The sequence below is a fragment of the Lepidochelys kempii genome, chromosome 10 (assembly GCF_965140285.1).
Source record: "Lepidochelys kempii isolate rLepKem1 chromosome 10, rLepKem1.hap1, whole genome shotgun sequence".
Classification (NCBI taxonomy): domain Eukaryota; kingdom Metazoa; phylum Chordata; order Testudines; family Cheloniidae; genus Lepidochelys; species Lepidochelys kempii.
The window spans coordinates 70,442,844-70,465,383 of NC_136389.1; the positions used below are offsets into that span (position 1 = coordinate 70,442,844).

Consider the following 22,540-nt stretch of genomic DNA (forward strand, 5'->3'; position numbering starts at 1 on the left):
TTCAAGCTTAGCGCAGTTTCCACAAATGCTTGGGGCTGCGTGTCAGGAGTGAACTGCATGGACAGGGCCCAGATTTGAACAGTAGGGTGCTGCGGGTCAGGCCTGAGGGGCACCGGCAGGGCTGTGTGTAAAGCCCAGGACTGGAATAGCAGGCAATATTGCGGAGCAGGAGTGAGATGCCTGGAGTGAGGGCCAATGCTTAATTTGTCATGAAAGAGGTGTTGGGGCTCAAATCTTTTTTTTTTTTTTTTTTTACATTCATAACGGATGCAGCGAGCTCAGGGCTGCTGGGGCTATGGACTGCCAAGCCGACAGGTGCCAGGGCTCAGCTCTGGCGCACATTAAGCACTGGTGAGGGCACATGCAGTGATGACTCTTGCACGACTCCTTGGCACTGGGATTGCGATTTGCTCCTTGCCCTGCATCCAAACAGCGGGGCCCTCCCACTCCACTTGCCTCTGAAGGGAGTTTCCATGCCATTCACGTTGCCTCCGAGTGCATTGCCCCAGGCGTGGGGCGTGGGCCCATCCCCTGCGCACCCAGCTCCGGGGGCAGCTCGCTGCTGCTCCTCGGGGTGGGTGCCGCGTGTCATTGGCCAGGCAGCGGGAGCACGTGGGGCTGGCTGTAATCTGCAGGCTCAGCCTGGGAGGGGAGGGCGCCCGTCTGACTCACTCGCTGACTCTAATCCCGCCGGAGGAGAAGTCAGGACACAAACAGACTTGAGGAGCGAGTCCAGCCGGACGGGCCAGGGAGCCGCGCAGAGCCGGGGTGGCGAGCCGGAGGCCGAAGGGGGGGAGATGAAGGCATCGAGCCCTTTGCCGACGCTGTTCGGTGCCATCCTCGCCGTCTCGGCTGTGACGGGTGAGTTTGGATCAGAGGCGTAGTTTGACTTCTATATTTGGGGGTGGGGGGCAGCTCCAGCCAGGGCCAATGGGGCTGTGTGTGTGTAGGGGGGGGACCTGTCCGAGGCTTGTTTGTGGGGCAGCTCCCCCTCCTGTCCCCCTAACTACGCCTATGGTTTGGATCTTTGGCCTCTCCCTCCTCCCACTGTCTGTCCCGCTTCAGGGTCTCCCGGGTGTCTCGCCCTCCCCATGCTGAAAATCTGGGGTGCAAGGGCGGGGGCATACCCAGCCTGGCCCGCTTGTCACTCTCCGCCTGCTGCTGCACATCAAAGTCCGGGATCCTCTGGCTGTGGGATTCGCCTCGTCCCCAGGTGTCGGGGTGGAGAGGGCCAAGCAGCAGTTGCTCAGTCCCCTTCCGGTTCTGGCTGATGTTGAGAGCTGGGAGAAGGGGCCCCAGCAGGAGGGGTACGGCGCTGTACGGCGGACGCTCAGCATTGCCGCCATCAGACCTCACTAACACCTAGCTCTTTGCTCAGTAGTGCTTCACTGGCCTGAGTGCACAAGTCCTCGCAGCCCGCCCCTGGGAGTCAGGGCCGCTGCCCCCGTTTTACAGAGGGGGAGGTGAGGCACAGAAGGGGGGTGAGGCTGTGGGTGTACAGCTCAGGACTCACACCTGGCGGCTGTAAATAGAACCTAGGAGGGTGGGCTCCCGGCTTCTAGCCACTCGCTACACAAGCCCATGGTCCTGACTGACATCCCAGGCCCCAGTCTTCTCCCCCAGAGCTGGGAAGAGATCCCAGGAGTAAGCCCATGGTCCTGACTGACATCCCAGGCCCCAGTCTTCTCCCCCAGAGCTGGGAAGAGATCCCAGGAGTAAGCCCATGGTCCTGACTGACATCCCAGGCCCCAGTCTTCTCCCCCAGAGCTGGGAAGAGATCCCAGGAGTAAGCCCATGGTCCTGACTGACATCCCAGGCCCCAGTCTTCTCCCCCAGAGCTGGGAAGAGATCCCAGGAGTTCTGGCTGACAGACTCCCCTGCTCTAACTATTAGATAACACTTTCCTCCTATATAACAAAACACCCTTCCTTGTTTGTATGGCCCTTAGCTGGGAAGGGAGGAATGGGCATGCGGTGAGCGCAGGGCTGGCCAAGGGAGGCGGGGAGGTGGTGAAGAAGCTGTACTGGCGGGGTGGGAGGTAGGGATGGGGTGAGGGGCTGAGAGGGTGGAATATGTGGGTAACAGGTAGAGGTGAGGGACAGGATATGGGATGAAACACTGGGAGTAGAGGGAAAAGAAGGGGGGGGGGCACTCGCTGGAGCCTGGGCCCTGGGGCAGTGAGGGAGCGAGGCTGGCACAGGGGCAGTGGAGGGCAAGCAGTTTTGGTTGGGAGGGGCACCCATTTTCCCCTGACCCATGCTTCCAACCCAGAGGGGCTGGGATATGCAGCCCAGAGCCTCACAGGACGTTATTTTTGCCTCCCTGCCAGTTCTTGGAGCCACATAAGCAAACATTTCCAAAGGTGGCTGGTGATTTTGGGTGTCTCAGTTGGGAGCCTAGTGTGGGACAGTTGGGGCCTGATTCTCAGGGCACTCGCAGCTCCAGTCAAAGGCAGTGGGGAGCGGGAGGTGCTGCATGGCTCTGAAAATCTGGCCCCAGCTGTCCCAGACACTGAGGCACCCCAAATCACTGGTGGCTTTTGAAAGTATGGCCCTTCCCTTGCCTGCTGACAATGGAGTGTGGCCAATGAGACCTGCTGGAGAGAGGACAAGGGGGAGAGGGAGGGGGAAGCTCAGTTACTTGTGATATTTAAAATGTGCATAGCTTATTGGGGCCCATTCTGCCCTGGGGAGGAATGCGGTAGAGTGGCTTTTCCAGCCCCTTCTCCTCTACCTGGTCTCCTCTGCCTTGCTGTGTCCTGGCCCCAGTGTGAACCAGATGCTCCTGTAGTGGAGGCAGCTGGCACAGCAGATGCTTGGGGGACACACACTTGTCAACCTTGTGTCTCTGTACGTAGCCAGTACCTCTCCGCAGACCCAGCGCTGTGTGTAAAGCCTTGGCCAACTGGCTATAAGGATCCTTGATACTGAGTTTCTGATTCCCCAGGAGACTTGAGGAGCATGGGGCAGGTAAATAGCCCCCACTCCTTGATGAATGAAATGGGTAAAGACATCCCCACTCCCCATTGGCCCTTCAGCATCTCCCTTCTCCTTCTCCTCCTCTGCTGTAGCTCATGGCAGTGCATTGATGGAAGATGAGGTCATGCAGAGCCAGGCTGGGTGGCACAGGCATAAATTTGACCTGGTGCCCAAGCTCTTCCGCTTTCTCAGGCTGGGCTATAGGGGCAGCAGCAGCGTTTCGGAAGCCTCCAGTTAATACAGGCCGGCCCGCTCCATCTGCCACGAGCACGCCCTGTGGATGTGGAGGGTTGGGATGTGGGATTAGTTCTGAGGAGCCTTGCTATTAAAAGACTAATTGGAAATAACTCCCTGAGCAGTGGCTTAGGCTAATGAGATCTGTGCTGTTCAGTGCAGCTCTGGGCAGTGAGCTCTCAGCTCATTAAGTACCCACACAGGTAGTTGTGTGTGTGAGGGGAGGCTGTCCCGGGGGTCTCCACCTGAGCTAAACCCTTGATCTAATGCCTGCAGCATGAGCCGACGTGGCAGAGAGAAGCTTGGTGTCAGGAGACAAGCTGCCCCAGTGCTTGCTAATGAGAGACGCAACCTTTCACCCACGGGTCACCCATTTGAATCCGCCCAGGTCGGCATGGAGGGCCCTAGAAGTTATACCCAGTTGCCAGCCAGCTGTTTGGCAGTCGTCCCCCTCACCCCGCTGTGTGAAATGAACTGGTGGGTTGCAGCCCAGCTTCCGGGCACAGCCAAAACCACTTTCACGATTGGCTTCTCGGCCGGTAGTGTCATTAGTGAAACCAGGGGCCGAATGGCTATAGAGGAGTTCCCCCTCTTGTCCCTATTGAGGGTGCTGAGGCCTCACTGGCTGACAGGGGATGGGCAGGAGGAGTTTTCCCTGTACTGTGTGAGCTATGCCTGTCCTAGGAATGGAGATTTTCCATCTCCAGGGGAGTCTCTCACAGAGCGCGGTCCTGGACAAAGGTTGGTCTGCTGCACAGAGCCATCTACAGGTGGGGAGCATGTGGAAGCAGGTGGGAAGACTTCTCCTGGGCACTCCTTGGGGCAGATGCCCTGACGGACCCTGGGGACCTCCCCCTGCACCCAGGAAATGGACACAGACAGGAAGTGCCCTCTGGGTAAGATGCATTTTCTTGGGACAGGTCTGAGCCGCCTGGGGGGCTGACCCGCCTTGTGCTCGCTTGCTCTTTGGAGCAGCAGCTGGCCCTGTCTCCAGGCCGTGATAGGCCGCTGGCCTGTACCCCCCTCTGCTCCACTCAGCCTGGCTCCTGGGCTTCCACACTGTTTGTTCCTTAGGAGATGCCGGTTTTTCAGTCTTTCACAAATATAAACCGACTTAACTGAAATATCAGATGCTCGGCCCATCTGATTCCTGGGGTGAGGGCATCTGGTGCCCTATTCAGTCACCCCGCTCTGCTCTGCTCCCTGCACTGCTGGGATACAGGTTTAGGGGGTGGAAGGAGGAACGTTCGCTCCTCCACTTACTCTGGAGGGCAATGTTGGCTCTGAGTATCCATAGTCCACCCCTTCTTCCCAGGAAGTCTGTGGTCATTTCACAGCCTCCCCTGGCCCAGTTAACTAGGAGGAATGGGTTGGAGCAAAGCACATTTAGGCTGAATAATAAGGAAGTTCCTGAAGAGTGAGATTGCCTAGGGACAAAGCCGTGGGGCACAGACTGAGGAATCAGCTGCCCTGGCCCCCAGTGCAGGATGGTCAAGGTGTGGAGGGGTATGTGGTGGGGAGGGGGAAGGACATGGGAGATGGGGAACTATCACTGTCAAACTGCAAGATGTGGCAAGATGCGGGGTGATGTGCTGGGAAGATTGGTGTCAGCAGCTCCTTGGTGGCTCACTGTGGGGTGATGTGCTGGGAAGATTGGTGTCAGTGGCTCCTTGGTGGCTCACTAGGGCAACTGGAGTCAAAGCAAAGGCCCAGTTGCAGAACAGCGGGCACTGATAGTTCCCTTCTCCCTGAGCCTCCCACGCCCTCCTGCTCCTAGCATGCCTCACCTTGGGCATTACCCTGCAGTACTGGAGGAGGGTGAGACATTCAGGCACAAGAGGAGAGCTGGAAACTCCTTGGGGGACTTACGAGGGACTTTGGTCTCCGGGGCAGACGCTGTGGAATTGCACCGAGAATGTAGGGTGGTACCATGGACACTGTGAGGGTGGGAGCTGGGCAAGTTTCCTCCTCCCAGCTCTGCTGGTTCCCTCTGTACTGACTGCTCTTCCAGTCCTGGAACCCCATACATAGCTCTGCTGGTGCGTCTCAGTCCTGCCTTGCAGCACTGGGTGTGAACTCAGCCTGGGGCCCCCCACGTACAGCTGTGCCACTGCACTTCAGACTGTGCTGCACCCAAAGTAACATGGATGAGCTCTGTAAAGGCAGGATATCTGCTTTTGAATTTTCCTGAAAGATCAGATTTCAGTCAAAGACCTGAGTCTGTAGCTGGCTCATGTGTGGTTTCCCTGGCAGTTAGTGTTTGTAATGACTTGTGGCCTTGGTTACAGGTGATTTCTGTGATGTGAACCACTGTGAGAACGGGGGTACCTGCCTGACTGGTAGCAGTGAGACTCCATTCTTCTGTATCTGCCCTGAAGGTTTCACTGGGATTGACTGCAATGACACGGAGAAAGGTACAGCCCATGCGAGAGGCGGGTCCAGACGCTCTGAGACTAGAATCTCATCTGTATGTGATTGTGATGCATCAACAATAACACAGCAAAGTGCGTGGATCTGCAGATCCATGTGTGCCCTGGGGGTGCTAGCACGTAGCAAAGTTCCCATGTCATGACCCTGTCCACTGGCTGCTTCCAAGTTCCAACCCTGCCGATGATTTGTACAGGGTGGTGTTTTAAAACTGGTGCCTATAACAAGGACATGAACATGGGTAGATCTTAGACTCTTAGGATGAGCTTCTTCTCATGGGGAAATAACTAACAGACTGTCAAAGTATGTGTCATACCTTTCTCCAGTGATTGGTCTACTGCAGGATAACATCATACTACTGCTACCTAGCAATGGAGTGGTAGAGGTCTCTGTTATGGAGCTGAAGGTCCCAGTTTCAAACACGGATGACAAACAGGCTTGTACCAGATTCACACACACTTCAGGAGCACTAACCCAGAGCCAAATGCTGTTATGTCAGATCCATACATGACTTGGGGTTGTTATGCTTATAAGAAGCACATAGAATCTTTTAAAAGGAGCTAAGGCAATACTCTGTGTTATTTAGTGTACAATTTAAGCATTGAAATCAGCATATGCTTACACATGCACACACGGTTCTGCAGCTGGATCTCATAGTTACTAGTCCTTTGTGTTGTTCGGTCCATTCCAATGGCCAGCTGAAACTGCACATGAGGGAGGGGGAACACACCCTTCTTTTATAGTGATAAGTTCCCATACAAGTCTATGGACCTTGCTGTGCCACACTGGAGCTGTCAATCACGAGGTATTCAAAGTTGCTCTGTTTAGAATTATTTTGAGTTGTTCCCCGGGAGGATCCGCAGCTGTTTCTTATCTGTCCCTTTGGCTCAACTCCTTATCTAGTCCTTGGGGTGTAAGCCTTTGCTTTAAGGTCATCAATCTGCCATCCGGGTGATTGATAATAAAGTTGGTGCCTCTTGACTGCTCCACTCCCCTCTCGACCATCTGGCCCAGCTGGCCTGTCTCAGTTAATCACCATACATTCTTCACTCACACCAAACCCTAAATAAGGCTATTACAGCCATAAAACTTCTATCCTTCTAAGAGCGAATGTTAACACAATCAGCAAAGAATAAACTCAGAACAATTTACTAATTCAAGGTTACAATTTCTTCTTACTAATTCAAAGCTAGCAAAATGGAGTACAATTCCACTTGAGACAACTTCTTCCCATTAGGCTTTTGGCCTACAGGGTCACCAAGTCACAGTAACGGGCATCCTTATACCAGAGCCCTGCACCCCTGGAACAGTGTGGATTCTTCCTTTCCCTGTTCCCACTGGACAACTGTTTGCTTCCTCTGTTTCCTTCCCCAGGCCCCTGCCACCCTAATCCCTGCCACAACAATGGCGAGTGCCAGCTGGTGCCCAACCGGGGTGATGTCTTTATGGAATATGTCTGCAAGTGCCCTGCGGGGTATGCAGGCATCCACTGCCAAAAGAGTGAGTATGGGTTGCTTCTGCAAGGGTGGAACCACGCACTGGCTCTGGGGGAGATGGGGACATGACAAAAGACCTCCCTGCAGGAGGAGCTGCCAAGGTGGGAGAGGAGCATGAAGACCAGGTGTCCATGTGGTGGATTGTGTTTGTGTATGTACCCCGGTTACCGTCCAGATATTGTTGGGGTATGTGTAAGTGACTAATCCAGCAAAATACCCCACTGAGTTTGTTTTCATCAAGGCATCGGATGTTTCTCACCCTGAGCTGCTGGCAATGCACTAGGCAGCCTTGCACGATGACTCTCCGCTCACATGCCTCTGAACTGACTTGCTGGCTCTGGTGCCCACTGGCAGGGATTAGGTGATTCCATCCATTCTGCAGCAGCCCAGCTGTCAGATCTACTCTGGATTGCTGGTCCTGGAGCCACCCCTGGAAATCTAGGAGCTGGAGTGGGAGGGGAGCCCTAGAGACCAGCGTGAGGTGGGGTGTGGGAGCTGGTGCCACTTGGAATAAGTAGTCCAGCTCCAAGTGAAATGCAGGGACTGGAGTTGGGTGCGATGTGGAGAAGTGCCAGGAGAGGCAGAGGTACTGGGTAGGATGCGATTGCCAACTCTTGGTCGGATGCAGGGCCTGGTGGTTGGTACAATGTTGGACCAGAGCCAGGTGGATGCAGGGGCTGGCACCAGGTGGGTTGCAGGGTTCAGCATTGAGTGCACTGAGAGAACTATAGAAATGATAAAGATACTGAGGGAGAAGGTAGTGCAATGGGTATGTCTGGCCTCTGCATCTTAACCATCGCCTGGCCAATGGCAGTTCTGCTTTTAGGACACCTGTGGCTCTGTCTGCTCCAGAGGGGAATTTGTGCATCATCTGCAGTGTAGAGTGGGACCCTCCCCAGAGCTTCACACAGATGCGTAGAAGAACCAGTGCCTCTAAGCCCAGTCCACTCCAGTGGGAGAGGCTCCCTCCCACAGTGGCATAGCTGGGCATCTCAGCTAGACCCCCCCCACCACTACAAGCAGCCTGGCAGTCACCCGAGGGCCGATATGAATGCAGTTTGGATTAAAGCCCTCACTTAGCTTGCCAGAGCAGCTGTCTGCTGATAACTCTCTGCGTAAGTGATGGGACTCCCCATCCCACCATGTGGTGCTGGGTTTGCGGCTGGAGGGGGCAGAGGCTCTCTCTCATCTTCTTCACTCCTGTCTCCCCTAGACGTGAACGAGTGCTCCTCACAGCCATGCAAAAATGGAGGCACCTGCCTAGACCTGAACGGCGACTATGCCTGCAAATGCCCCTCTCCATTCTTGGGGAAGACCTGCCATGTCCGTAAGTCCCTGACCGTGACAGGCGGCTACAGACCCTGCCCCCCCCCCCAACTTCCTGTTGCCCCTCTCTGCTCTCAGCAGTACCAGCAAGCACAAACGAGGCCTTGTTGGTTGGCATTAAGAAAAACAGAGGTCGATGGCTTTTGAAGCCAGCTTCATTGTTGTCCATTAGCCCCATGACACTGGAGAGCCCAGTGCTAATGAAATTAGTGCTGGAGGAGGCAACCCAGAGAAATCTCCTGCTCTTCTCACATCTCATGACTCTGGGATAGTCCCAGAGACTGGATCATAACACATCACAGAGTGGGCTTTCCCTTTTCAGATCTCCTTACATCTTGTTGCTGTGGTGGGACAGCCGTGGTGGCTGGATAGTGGAGAAGGGAGGTTCATACAAGGAGCGTTCCCTCTTCAGGTTGTCCAGGCCTGTGACGGTGGTGAAAAGCTGCCTGGAGAGCTCTGCACACACCTGGACATCTTCTTTTCTGAGAGCATTCAAGACAGTTGCTGACCAACTGGTCCTGAACAATCTTGGTTCGGGAAGTGCAGAGGGCATAGCTCTGCGGAGGGGTTAGGGTGAAGCCAGATGCGACTGGGGAGCAGAAAGAACCAGCCACCTTCTCATTTTAATGAGACACCAAACCAGTGCCCCAAGTGGGCAATGAAGGTCCTTGCTCTGGTCTAGTTTCCATTTCATACCCATGAGACAAGAGGTGTCTCCAGAGAACCAGGAATGTGATGGTCAGAGTGTCACCTTCTCTTTCTCTCTCTTTCTCCTCTTCCTCTCTGTTCTCACTCTTCTTTTACCGATGACCTGCTCCTCTTCCTTTTCATTCCCAATCTCCCTCCCTTTTCTTTCCCCGTTTCCCCTTCCCCTGCTCCAGGCTGTGCTGTTTTACTGGGCATGGAGGGAAGGGCCATTGCAGATGCCCAGCTCTCGGCCTCATCTGTGTACTATGGGTTCCTAGGCCTGCAGCGCTGGGGTCCCGAGCTGGCCCGACTCAACAACAATGGAATTGTCAATGCCTGGACCTCCAGCAACTATGACAAGAGCCCCTGGATTCAGGTACCAGCTGGCTGAACACACAAACTTTCCCTTGGGTGGGTCATGAGCTCATTGCAGAACAGGTTCCTCTGAAGCACCAGGCACTGCCCAGTGCTGGAAGTGGGATGCTGGGCTTGTTGGAACACTGGTTTGTTCTCATGTGGCAGTTCCTACCAGCGCTTCCCCATGCTCCAGGGCTGGGACTTGGGGACTGCTCTGAATTCTGTTTGCCAATGGGAATGTAAACCCACTGTCCTATTCCCTGCTGAAATCTCCACCTTGGAGAAGGAGCAGTTTCAGATCGGAAGCCTCCTAATGTTAACATGACTATAAAAAGGCGGTGTCCCAGGGCAGCATCCCTTTGGGGGCAGGCAGCTGGCACTTCTTGATGCAGGATGCTCAATCTCCTGGGAGGAGGCACTCAGGAAACACCTTGCATTGCTCTGCAGCAATGCTCTCTGGTGGTACAGATGGGCATCCTTCTCTCCTTGATCAGGGGACTGGGATCACGGTGTGAGGCTGTGGGGATGGGGAGTTCTAGCACAGGAATAATGGGGCAGCCTGCAGATGGACAGAACACCCACCGCAGGTCAGCCCCTTTCAAGGGTGCTGAGGCTGAGTTGGTTCCCAGGAGTCCAGCTGGGCTGCAGGTCACATAGACTAATACTCTATGGGAGACCTGGGATGACAGGGGCATAGCACGGACCGTACTCTGTGTTAAGCTCTGTAGCATGTTCCCTGTCCCACCCCAGTAACCCTCTGTCATGCCACAGGCAAACCTGCTGAGGAAGATGCGGCTGACAGGGATCATCATGCAGGGTGCCCGTCGTGCGGGCTGGGCAGAATACGTCCACTCCTTCAAAATAGCACACAGCCTGGACGGGCGTGTGTTTGTGTTCTGCAGGGACGAGAAACAGGATCAAGACAAGGTGGGTACTGCAGTAATGAGCCTGCTGCCTCCACGCGTGGGGGGGAAACGGGCCTGGGGCATGGGGCTGTGTCAGGGTGGGGTGAGGAGATCGATGCACTGGGGGTGTTAGCACATGGGCATGTTACCACTGTGAAATTATGTGGCGGGGGCCTTGTGTCACTTTGTGGGGGTGGTGTCTGCTCAGAGGAGATGCTGTGTGATTGCAGGGGCTGCAAACAGGATCGGGGGGTTCTCAGAAAGGTATTGAGTACAATAAATACCAGTGGTTTCATAATAATATAAATGATTATACACACACACTACAGCTGCCTAGACAGAGCACAGCAACTAGTCAACATTCAGAGAATCCCTGATTTGTGACTAACACCCCAAGTTTGCTTTGCTCTGATTCACAAGCTTCTGGGTAGCTTCTGGGTAGTACATCTCCTGTTTAAAATGTTTGTAAGCCTATCAGGGAGCAGGCTCAATGCCATGTTTCTTGGGTGACCAGCCACACAACAAGAAGAGCCAACAGTGAAGAGTACATAAACTCCCTACAGGTGTCAATGATTTGTTCAGCCCCATCAGGCCTAGTCTTGACAGCAGATACATTTGTGGGAAACAAGACTGGTCTTTGAACAATGTGCTAGAGGGGCTGAACTGGTAACAAGTAAATCAAGCGTCTCTACTATATGCTACAGTGTACAATACTGTATATGTGTATATTTACAGAACCAATAGCACATATATACTGTCTACTTCCCTATAAGTCACCTGATGTATAAGCTGTCCTACTAATTGACAGCAGTGTTACCAACTCTCAGGATTTTATCACACATCTTGTGATGATTGGTGTATTTCTTAAAACCCCAGCTGCTGTGATCCTGTGACTATATGAGAATCTCAGCCTTCATCATAAAAAAAAAAAAATTTAACCCTCATGGTTGCAGAGAAAAGCATGTAAATGTGACCCCAGTGTATTTGGAAGGGTAAAAACAAAAAGAAACACACACACACACAAGACAAGTGGGAAAAAAAGAATCCAACATTTCTTGTTTTAAAACAATCTCATGATATTTAAGCCAATCTCCTGATTTTGGGGGGCTTGACTCATGATCTTGTAACATTTTGGTTTGGCAACACTGAGTCCAAGGCATTCTTCAGTGTTGGTGGTGAGTTGGTCTGTCACGTGGCTTTTGTTACTGAGTCTACAAGATAAAAATCGGACCGCTGGGTCAGGGATTACTATGGACAAGGGTATGGGGTAGAGAAGGGATGAGGACTTGATACTGGCCCCCATTCCTGGCCACTAAACACACTCATCTTGGTCTGTGCCCTTACAGGTTTTCCTGGGGAACACAAATAATGATGGCATGCAGTCCAACACGTTCAATCCTCCGATCACAGCCCAGTACATCCGCATCTACCCTGTGATGTGTCACAGGGCTTGCACGCTGCGCTTTGAGCTGGTGGGCTGCGAATTGAATGGTAAATGTCTGCTCCGGGCCAAGAATATGGTGTACTGCTCCAGAGCACTAATGCCCCTGTCTGTTGGATCTCTGAGGCGGATGTGCATGTCCACGGCACGAGCTGTGATTTCATCAGATCACACATGTTGGGCCGGGTCAGTGCTTGGATGGGTGACCTCTAAAGATACCTCAGATGTAGGAACCTTGTTGAGACTCAGTAGGGGGTGTTCTTCCCTCTGTCAGTGCTAACCTTAGTGTCTCAATGTGGCACTAGAAGGCAGTGTGTTGCAGGGGAGTGGTGCGGGTGACTGGGGGGGTGGGGGAGGGGAGGGGTGCTGTCACCTCGGAGTCATTACTGATCCCAGTGCAGTGCTGTGGGATTTTGTGCTGCTGGAGGTGTTGCCTTTCTGATGAGACCTGATCACCCTTAGTTGCGAAAGATCCGTTGGCTCTTTTTGTGAGAATAGGGGTGTTAACTCCAGGGTCTCAGCCAAATCACATCCTAGATAATGACATTCTACTCCCTAAATCCTTCCCAGGCAGTCTCAATCAGGATCTTCCTGCACTCAGTCCCAAACCCCTGAGCAGTGCTGCTGTGCGGCTGTTGAACAGCTGCTGAGGTCATTTCCCTGCTGGCTGAAACAACTTCTGTAGAGTTTGCAAAATTCTTTAGGATCAAAGTCCCCTAGAAAATGTAACTTAGCAGTAGGCTCAGCCAATCAGATTTCTCTCTCGCTAGCTCAGCATTCCTAACATGACACATGTGCTCGGCAGTGGTTGGCGAAACGGGCCCAGTTCCGAGTCTCTGGATTGCTCCAGGATTGCCCTTCTCGTTGAAATGTTGTACGTTGTGTTTGTCCAGTCAGTGCTTTCAGGGAGGCTGGGAACGACCCTCTGCTGCCTGGCTGTTTGGTGGCCCCGGTGTATTGCAGTGGGACTGGTGCATCCGTGTATCAGCTGGGGCCTTCAGCAGAGGCCAAGGATCAAACTGGGCGTGAACACCAGCCTCCCCTTAGGGGAGAATGGTCAGGGCTGGGGCCCAAGAGCAGGGTGGAGGGGGAGTTAAGCTTGCCCTGCCACTGCCCACGGCTCAGGGGGATAGAGGCCTCCGTCTCTAGCGCTGTGAATCTTCTAAGTTCACCCTATGTTTCGTGCCCGTGGGTTCCTGATCTGGACTCTGCCAGGGCCCTGTCCCTCATAGGGAGGGGTGAGGAACCTGGGAGAGAGAGGCCTGCAGGAATACTGCAACAGGGGTCCAATCCCTGGGAACACCCAGGGCAAGCAATTGGAATTAGCCTACATGGACGCAGGATCTGGAGTTCATCTGAAGCCTTTCAGGGAAAGTGAGCAATGCTTGTGGTGGGGGCTGGACGTGGCCCTGGGGCCAGGCACCGGCTGGCAGGTCTGGGCCCCAGCTACTTTGGCACTGGGTGCTCAGGTCTAATTCCAGGAGTGTCTGTGTTTTGGTTTTCCCCCAGTCTTCTCTTTGTCTGCATCAGTGACCACAGTGACACCCACTGGTAACAATGAGAATTGCAGGGCTGGTCACATCTTGGCTGCAAGGTTACAGGGTGAACTGGACCCGTGGTACAATCCAGCTAGGCCAGAGGTGGGCAAACTACGGCCCATGGGCCACATCCTGCCTGCAGGCCCGTCCTGCCCAGCCTCTGAGCTCCTGGCTGGGGAGGATTGCCCTTGGCCCCTCCCCCGCTGTCCCCCTCCCCCCCGCAGCCTCAGCATGCCACGCCACCAGTGCTCTGGCCTGCCGCTACTGCTGGGCAGCGCGGTGGCGTGGCTGGCTCTGGCCAGGCCGTGAGCTCCTGCTGCTCTGAGCAGCATGGTCGGGGAGCGGAGGGGTTGGATAAGGGGCAAGGGGTTCCGGGGGGCAGTCAGGGGACAGGGAGCAGGGGGGGTTGGATAGGGGGTAGGGTCCCGGGGGGCAGTTCGGGACGGGAGTGTGGATGGGGTCGGGGACAGGGAGCAGGGGGAGGTTGGATGGGGCGGAGGTTCTGGGGGGGGGTGTCGGGATGGGGAACAGGGGGTGTTGGATAGGTGTGGGGAGTCCCAGGGGGCCTGTCAGGGGGCGGGGGTGTGGATAGGGCGTGGGGCAGTCAGGGAAGAGGGAGCAGGGGGGTTGAATAGGGGGATGGGGGTCCCGGGAGGGGGGTGGTCAGGGGACAAGGAACAGGAGGGGTTAGATGGGTTGGCGGTTCTGAGGGGGGCAGGAAGTGGGAGGGGGCGGGGGCCAGGCTGTTTGGGAAGGCACAACCTTCCCTACCCGGCCCTCCATACAGTTTTGCAATCCAGATGTGGCCCTCGGGCCAAAAAGTTTGCCCACCCCTGACCTAGGCGCTGCCCCACTTTCCCCACTTGGGGGGCTCACAAGGCCTCAGGCAGCCTTCACACTCCAGCCTGGGATTTGTTTCCCTATGGCGGTGGTTTTCGAGAGGCTTCTCTAGGCTGGGCATTTCTACTGGGCCCAGAAGGAAAAGGGACCCTGCCCCTGGAGTGGACTCTGCACATATAGCCCAGGAGCTGTGTGCTGTGCTTAGAGAGGAGTGGCCCTCGGAAAGTACTGGGCATAGGGCCTCAGGCTTCAGCCACATTTCTGGAGGGGCAGTACTGGCAGTGTTGTCCCTCCTGCAGCAGGGGGCGCTGTCACGCAGTGAATGGGCCTCTCTGGGGAAATTAAGGCAGAGGATAAAATGCAGAACTGGAATAAATTGTAAACCCACCCAATCCAATGACCTCTGCTGCCTTCTCGAGAGGGACAGGGAGTTTTGAGGTCCCAGCTCTTTGTATCGTTGGGGTTCCTGATCTGTGCTCATGGCTCAGTGCTTTTCATGTCTCTACGTTTGTGGTCTCTGCTCTTTGCATCTTTAGTGTCCCTGCTCTGTATTTATCAGGGATTCCTGGGACCCTGCTCAGTGTCTGTTTGGGATTCCTGGGTCCTGCTCTGTGTTTGTTTGGGATGACTATGCTGCTGGACTCCTCCCTTTCACTGTGTCTATAAACCATTGTGTTACAGTGTATTTCAACACGGCAGGTTGTTCGGAGCCGCTGGGCATGAAATCCCGCCTGATCTCTGACCAGCAGATCACAGCCTCCAGCATTTACAAGACTTGGGGCATCGATGGCTTCACCTGGTACCCACATTACGCTCGCCTGGATAAGACAGGCAAGACCAATGCCTGGACTGCACTCAACAACGACCAATCTGAGTGGCTGCAGGTGTGTCTCCATCACCCCTCAGTGGCTCTCCCAACAGGGAGGTAGGGAAATCTGGTGATGGCCCTTGGGCCAGGAGTACATGAGCTCCAATAGCAAAACTGATTCTGATTCACTCTGTGGCCTTGGGCAAGGCACCTGAGTTCTCAGCCTCAGTTTCTCCATCTGTAAAATGGGGCTAATAGTCCATTACAGCTGCCTGAGCAGCCACATATTCCTATTGTGAAGGGCTGGATGCAGGATGCTTTCAGTGTTACCAGGTCCCGGGGAGGGGAGCTTGGATACTGGGCAGAATACAGGCAGTGTCTGTTCTCTGCATCTGGGATGGCAAAGGAATCTCGGCCAGAGATTCATAGACTCTTTGGACTTCCCTCCCCCCAACTTTCCCTCTTCCCATTCTCACCCTCCCTTTTTTCTAGGGGTCCCTGCTGCACCCCTAGATCTAACCATTTGTATGAGTGACTGGAAGCTGCTTGGAGTGGGCAGCAGAAACCCTTGTCAGCCCCACCACTTATCTCCTGTGGCATCCCCATTCTGCATGGATCAGCCCATGGGAGCTTAGCTCAGCTTCTCTGCCACATGCCTGACCCTGCAGCTCAGAACTGGCTGCCACCTGGCCTCAGTTTCCTGCTCTGTGCTGTTTTTTCAGCCAGCAGAGTGAACCACAGAGGAAGCTCTCTCATCCCCTCCTGAAGCCAGTGTGGTTACTCCAAAGCCTGCCTACAGTTTGGTTGCTGGCCCAGGGGTGGGCTACAGGAGGGGCCAGAGACTTCTGCAATGCAGGAATCTTGTCAGGTTTCCTGTCATTACCCCAGACCCCAGCTCCTTTCTCAGGTGATTTCAGAATCCTCTGTGGGTGCAGCTCGGGCAGGGAAAGTGAGGTGCCATCCCTCCAAGCCAGAGAGTCTCTAGGGAGCTGAGCAGTCAGTCCTGCCCTTGGGAGCCAGGCAGGGCCCTCCAGAACAAACCTTTCCCCAGCATTTGCCTTTATCTGATCTTCCTTGTAATGCTGTAGCGTCCCAGACAGGTCCCTTCACTGGCTCCTCCCTTTGCTGGGGTGTTTCTAGCTCATACTCTGTGTAACCCGGCTGCTGCTCCCTTGGCTCCTGCCTGTCTCCACGCCAGCCTTGTTCTCTCCCTCCTTGTTCCCTTCCCACCTGTGAGGAGGTTCAGCACCAGCGATGGCACCCAGGCTGGGGGAAGCAAAGAAAACTTTGTCTGCCTGAATTGGGACTGCTCTGGGGCCTGGTGCACATTGCATGACTTGTGTGACTGCTCTGCAGCCCAGAATAGCTGGAGCACAAAGAGCCCTAGCTACTCCCTCTCCTAATCCTGAGCTGCCAGCTCCTGCCTCTGGCCATCCCCCTGTCACACCATATACCAGGCAGCAGTCATCCCTGCACGGGGAATTCCTCAGGGTACTTTTCCACCCCCTCAATGCACTGGGCTGGAGTGGGGGCAGAATCTGCCCATGTTCCCAGTCTGCCAGGTGGGCTATAGGATGCGTGCAGTGGACTTCCTAGGCACTGATGGATCTTCACTTAGCAAAGGTGCGCAGAGCTGAAGTGTGTACATGCAGAGCCCAGGACTGGAACAGCAGAGGGGCTGCTGTCAGCGGAGCTGCATGGGCAAGTCTTGCACAGCTCCTGGCTCTCGGCTTACTTGGGACCCGACTTGCTTTGGGGGCAAAGCGAGCGGATGTCCTTTGAAAAAGTCCCGTGTCTCTGGCAGATTGACCTGCTGACTCAGAAGAAGGTGACCGGTGTCATCACCCAAGGGGCTCGGGATTTTGGGCACATTCAGTATGTGGCAGCCTACAAAGTGGCTTACAGTGATGATGGGACATCCTGGACCGTTTACAAGGACAACAGGACGAACAGCAGCAAGGTGGGTGCAGGGAAGGGGCTCTGGTAGCACAGGGGGAAACTACAAATCCCAGCATTCCAAAGGGGCTGGAATGGGCTGGCGCCCAGACAGCATATGGCAGCAGTGATGACAAAGGGTCAGAGGAGTGGTGTCACCAGCCAGAGAGCTGCTGGTGATACCACCGTACTTAGGTCATCAGCGAGGAAGGCCAAGGGACAAGAGCAGCTGTACCTGGGGTTTAATGGGGTAGGTGTTGTGGGACCCTCATACTGACCGTCCTTGCTGTGTATGGGGGTGTGTGTGTGGGGGGAAGCAAGTCACTGCTCAGCAGGACACTTGCACAGCTCCCCACAGGGCTGTGATCCTGTCGTGTGTCCCCTCCCGCAGTGCCTGCGACCTGGCATTGCCCCCTGGCAGGACCTGCTCCTCGTTCTAATGCCTCCTCCCCTCCCTCCACAGATCTTCCAAGGAAACTATGACAACACCTCTCACAAGAAGAACGTGTTTGACGTGCCCTTCTACGCCCACTTTGTGCGCATCCTGCCTGTGGCATGGCACAACCGCATCACGCTGCGCATGGAGCTGCTGGGCTGTGATGAGTAATCTGCCGGGGAAGGCGGCGTGGAAGGGAAGGACTGGCCTGCCGCCTGCCCCCGCCTCCCACTCCGGGCCTTTCTCCTGCACGCCTGCTGCTGTAACATCCCCCTCTCTGTGTCTCACCCACGCTGCCCCACGACGTCTGTGTCTGGTTCCTGGTCAGGGCTGGAGAGCGGCAGTGAGTGCATGACTAGCTGAAGCTGATAGAAATCTCATGGGAGGGCTTTGGGTCCCCCTCGCCTTTGCTTTAGAAAAGCATGTGACAGCCCCGCATTGGTGGGGCTCCCGTATTTGCACTAACACGCAAAGGCCCTTGCAGCTCTCTGGGCCTGCAGCTCTGCACTTTAGGGGGCTGTCCCAGCTGAGGGGCTCTTGCTCTCTGAGCCCCTCATGTTGGTCCAGGTGTTTCCCATCCAGGCCCTTACGGGGCTCCTTGCAAACAGAGGCCCTAGCAACCTCCATCAGATCCTGAAAACTACTCCCCCTTGTAGCTCTGCTTCCACTGAAGGGCCCTTAGCAATCGAGAGCTCGTCTGTCTCCCATCACCTTCAGGATTCAGGGGAGCCTTTGAGCAAGATGCCCTGGAGACAGGGCAGGCCCCTCCACTCATGACCTCTATCTTTCAAGCATAGCCAGGTAGCTGGCTTCCCCCTTAGGTGTGTTGAGGGGAGAGGGAGCTTCCAGTTCTTTGGCTCCTAAAGTAATTCAGAAGGGCCCTTGGGAAGTATCTGTTGCTACTGAGTGCACCAATCACCCCCTCCTTGCAGGCTGCTGCCCGGCAGCGCTGTTGCTCTGGGTTCTGTCAGTTCAGCATAGTGGCAAGGGAGTGATGAGAAGGGGCGGGGGCATAGATCAAGTCAGAAGTCACAAGGCTCCAGTGTGGGGAGAAGCTGGCAGCTGGGAATCTGTACACACAGGGCCTTGTTTTCAGACCGGGCATCTGGCTTTGCACTGCAGAAACTGCCCTGCTCCTGCAGGGCACGCATGGGAAGATCTGTCCTGCCAGTGGAGGAGCTGGGCACAAAGGGGAGACGTGCGTAATTTCTGTTGTAAAATCAGGGGGGCTGGGAATGTGGCCAACAGCGACTGATCCAATGTCCAGCACCTGCCCGTAATGCCCCAGGGCAGATACTGGTACACCTGCTACTCACAAACACTGCAGACACAAGAACAGGACAAGTGCTATCTGCATTCCCACTTTTGGTCCCATGAGCATCGCTTCTGAGCACCCAGCTGGCCAGGAATTCATACAGGACAGCACAGCCAACCTGCCAGTCTCCACTAGGCTCTCATCCCCCACTGCCACCGAGAAGTGAAGCCCCGTGCCCCTGCCCAGGTAGCCATTGTTCCTGGACTCCAGCTACTGTAGTGCATCACAGTGAAGTCCACAGCCCAAACCCTCCTGTAGGCCAAAAGGACGGCCCCAGCAAACACAGTTTATCCATGGTGTTTCACGGTACCAAGTCCCATGATGGTGCCCTGCTAAAGGAGAACCTAGAGATTCTCCAGCCACGTTTTCTGATGTTTCCTCAATTTTATCATCTCAGGACAGTGCAAGGCAGGGGTGGCACACAGAACAAACTGGGCTTGTGGTATGGAGCTTTGAAACCCTCCTCCAGCCCTGCTCACATGCAGGGAACTCCCTAGCAGACCCATGGTACGATTCTTGGCACAGAGGCGACTGGCATGTTGCATGATCCATGAATGAGCCTGGGGTGAGGGCTCAGGGTGTTCCGTGCTGGTTCTGAACCAAACTTCTGCCACAGCACTCCAGGGTCCTTGGAGAGAGAGAGAGAGAGAGTGTATCTGTGTGTGCTGCTGATCAGTCAAAGCCTCTGGCCACCTCCCATTGAGACTGCTCAGTTTGCATAGTAACTCCCCTTGCTTTCCCATGAGACAGTCTCAGGATGTTAATCCTGGGAAAGAGGGGCCCAGGCTCTGCGGTGTCTATAGCTTTTCCCCCATCATTGGGCAGAGGTTTCCCTCAGTGGGGTTGGTGTCCATCATAGCCAGTCAACATGTGGTTCTGAGTGCCTGCCCCTGGCCTTCTGGTTCATGGTGTTACCAGTTCTCCTGATTTTAGTGTGAGTCTCATATTTGGTCTTTTCTCAAAGCCCCAGCTCCTGGGGCCAGGTGATTACAGGAGAATCTCAGCTCTCATTTAAAGAGAAAAACAAAAAGTAGATTCTGGTCATATTGGTTGCAGAGAAAAGCTTGAAAACATGACCATTAAATGCTCCAAACCTAGAAGGACAATCAGAAGAACCCAACATTGATTTTTTTTTAAATCTCAGGATTTTTAAGCCAATCTTGCATTTTAGGGGGCCTGTCTCATGATATTTGAGTGCTTCAGGATGGTAATACTGGGTCCATCCAGGCACACTACCCGCTACAAGAGTGAGAGTGGGGACAGAGAGGCACAGCGACTGCCCCAGAGGGTGTGCCCCTCACTGACCTCACAGCATGGCAATAGCTTGGCACCTGGCTGAGCAGAGGCTCCAGATTTGGGATCAATCCCCGTTGGCAGAGATGTGTGTGTCTGGTGTGGATCTGACTTGAAGCATCATGCAGAGCTGGACCTTCTTCATGTGTGTTTATGAGGGAGATGGATTCTTTGGTGTAAATGATGGCATGAGCGAGTCTTGGATGGGAAGGCAGCACACCCTGTAAGTGTGTCTGAGAGTATTAAAACGAGCTGAAACTCATGAGTGTCCACCTGCTTATTTGGGTCTGTGACTCGGGTCTTGCCTGGTACAGTGCTGAACATGGAACAGGATTCTGCCCTGCTCCTCTTCCTCTCCTGCTGCACCCCACATCGCTCCCTTCAGCACTTCCCAAGCCTGTGTCTCCTTCAAAAGAGCCAAAGGGCAGAAGGTCCTGGAGGATAGGGGATGCCCCATGTGTCTGAGGTCTGGGATTCATGTTCCCACTGCTTCAAACCCGCTCCCCGCAACACAGTCTGCCATGGCCTCAGCCTCCTCCCCCCACCCCATGGCGCGTCTCCTGGGCTCTGCTTACGCGGCCAGCAGCAGCACCACCGATCTCCTGGGGGCAGGGCCGCTGTCTGGAGCTAGGTATAACATGAGTGAGGCCAGGAACTTTGTTAGTTCCCTGTGTGCCCCCTTCAATCTATCACCATATAATTACCCAATTCACTCAGCTCAGAGCCCTTGTGCTCCTAGAGCATCCTCTGCAGCCTGGGAACTCCCTCTGCGTTCCCAGCTCCCTTTTATCTCCATGAATGCTCTGGGGCCTGGGATTAGAGTCGGACTTACTCCAGCTGCAGCCCCCTTGCCGGGAGATGAGCAGCGGTGACGGCTGCTCCTGGGAAGAAAGGTCTGAGGCAAAGCAGCCGCTTAAGAGGGAAATTCCTCTGCTCTGGGGAGGCATCAGGAGCCAGGAAAAGCCATAAATTCACAGGGGCCCAGGAGGGTCTGGTTATCTCTGTCTGTAGAGCTGGCAGGAGGGTAACAGGACCCCATAGGACTGGGATAGGGCAGCAAGGGGGCGAGGGAGGGGAGTAACTTGGCAAGAGCTGATGGAGCAGCAGGAGCCTAAGTGAAAACTGGGCTAAGAGGCCCCCCCCTTCCTCTCCGAGCTTTCCAGTCACAGTGCGCTGCAAATCCTTCTGTGGAGGGGGATAAGAAGGGGCCGATTCTTGGTGGGGGTAGGGTGGGATCATGCCCTGCCCCAAACCTAGCGATGGGAGAATTCTGACCAGTCCGACACAGGGAAGCACCTGGAACCTTTCGCTTTCTTGAACTTCTTCCCCTGGCTCAGGCTTTAGGGCCGCTGACACGGCTCCCATGACTCGGGGCTGCGGGGAAAACCTAGCTTCCCGAGCCGCCTCAGCGATGGTCCAGGAAAGGGGATTTGATTCTGGGCAAAGTTCAGGCCAGTGTCTCATCTATTCAAGCCCATCTGCCCCACTCTCCCTACACTTGACCAGATCTCTAGCGTGCTGCAGGACAGGATATGGGTTTCTCCATCTTTGTAACTAATTCCAGGGCTGGCAGAGCTTGGACAGCCTGGACAGGGTCACTCCCTGACCCAAGAAGGCTTCCCGCCAGCACCAAAGCATTTTTTCCTTCCCTGAAGATGCTGTAGCCACCCCATCCTACCTCAGCTCAGGACCTACACAGCACTGGGGCTGGGCGATTCCATAGAGAGCAGCACTCTCCTGAGTCAGTGCTGACCCCAGTACAGCGCTAGGGGGTGCCAATCTGCAGGAGATAGTGTGGTGCCTCAGCTGGGGTTGCTCCCCCCTCCAAATCAGTGCTGACACTCAGCATAGTGCAGAGGGGTGCTCTGGAGAGGTGCCATTTTCCAGCTCAGACATTAAAAGCCTGGCTGCTTTGGGCTGTTAAAGGTTCCGTTGCACATTTGAGGAAGCTGCTCCCCAAGAGGCAGGCTGTTTATAACATGGGTGTGACACACAGGGGAACTGTCTGGAGACTGAACTTCCCTGGCCCTGGTCTCATAACAAGGATCAGACTCCCAGAGGGTTATCCCTGCCAGTAGCTACTGTTATAGCATTAAGCCTGGTGTCCCTGCTACAGCCCTGTTGGGTAGTTACCTTGGCCCAGATCCACACAGGTATTTAGGCTCCTACCTTCCACCGAGACCAACGTGAGCTTGGAATACCTTTGAGGACCTGTTTCAGAGTAGCAGCCATGTTAGTCTGTATCAAGTGACACCATCATAGGACCTAATCACATTAGCCACGCCATCAGGGGCTCGTTCACCTGCACATCTACCAATGTGATATATGCCATCATGTGCCAGCAATGCCCCTCTGCCATGCAAATTGGCCAAACCAGACAGTCTCTATGCAAAAGAATAAATGGACACAAATCTGACAACAGGAATCGTAACATTCAAAAACCGGTAGGAGAACACTTCAACTTCTGTGGCCACTCAGTAAAAGATTTAAGGGTGGCGATTTTGCAACAGGAAAGCTTCAAAAA

The 22,540-nt window shown here is 54.7% G+C and overlaps 1 protein-coding gene across 3 annotated transcripts; it reads left to right on the forward strand.

Moving 5' to 3' along the window:
* Nucleotides 1-629: 629 nt before the first annotated feature.
* MFGE8 (milk fat globule EGF and factor V/VIII domain containing) lies at nucleotides 630-20,278 on the forward strand. Of its 3 annotated transcripts, none has more exons than XM_073304161.2 (10): nucleotides 630-861; nucleotides 5,501-5,626; nucleotides 7,014-7,139; nucleotides 8,349-8,462; nucleotides 9,343-9,524; nucleotides 10,277-10,432; nucleotides 11,757-11,901; nucleotides 14,911-15,113; nucleotides 16,842-16,997; nucleotides 17,436-20,278. In XM_073304161.2, exons 1-10 carry the CDS (start codon nucleotides 798-800, stop codon nucleotides 17,577-17,579), a joined length of 1,416 nt encoding a protein of 471 aa, XP_073160262.2. In that variant the 5' UTR covers nucleotides 630-797; the 3' UTR covers nucleotides 17,580-20,278. The 3 variants fall into 3 exon arrangements, with proteins under 3 accessions (XP_073160262.2, XP_073160264.2, XP_073160263.2); XM_073304162.2 differs by having other exon boundaries at nucleotides 631-861; nucleotides 14,929-15,113; XM_073304163.2 differs by lacking the exon at nucleotides 8,349-8,462.
* Nucleotides 20,279-22,540: the final 2,262 nt, after the last annotated feature.

Excerpts from the sequence above, each read along its gene's own strand:
- MFGE8 (XM_073304161.2), top strand. The coding sequence starts at position 798 with ATGAAGGCATCGAGCCCTTTGCCGACGCTGTTCGGTGCCATCCTCGCC. Across the intron at positions 11,902-14,910 it reads GGTGGGCTGCGAATTGAATG|TGTATTTCAACACGGCAGGT; the intron begins GTAAATGTCTGC and ends ATTGTGTTACAG. Across the intron at positions 16,998-17,435 it reads ACAGGACGAACAGCAGCAAG|ATCTTCCAAGGAAACTATGA; the intron begins GTGGGTGCAGGG and ends CTCCCTCCACAG.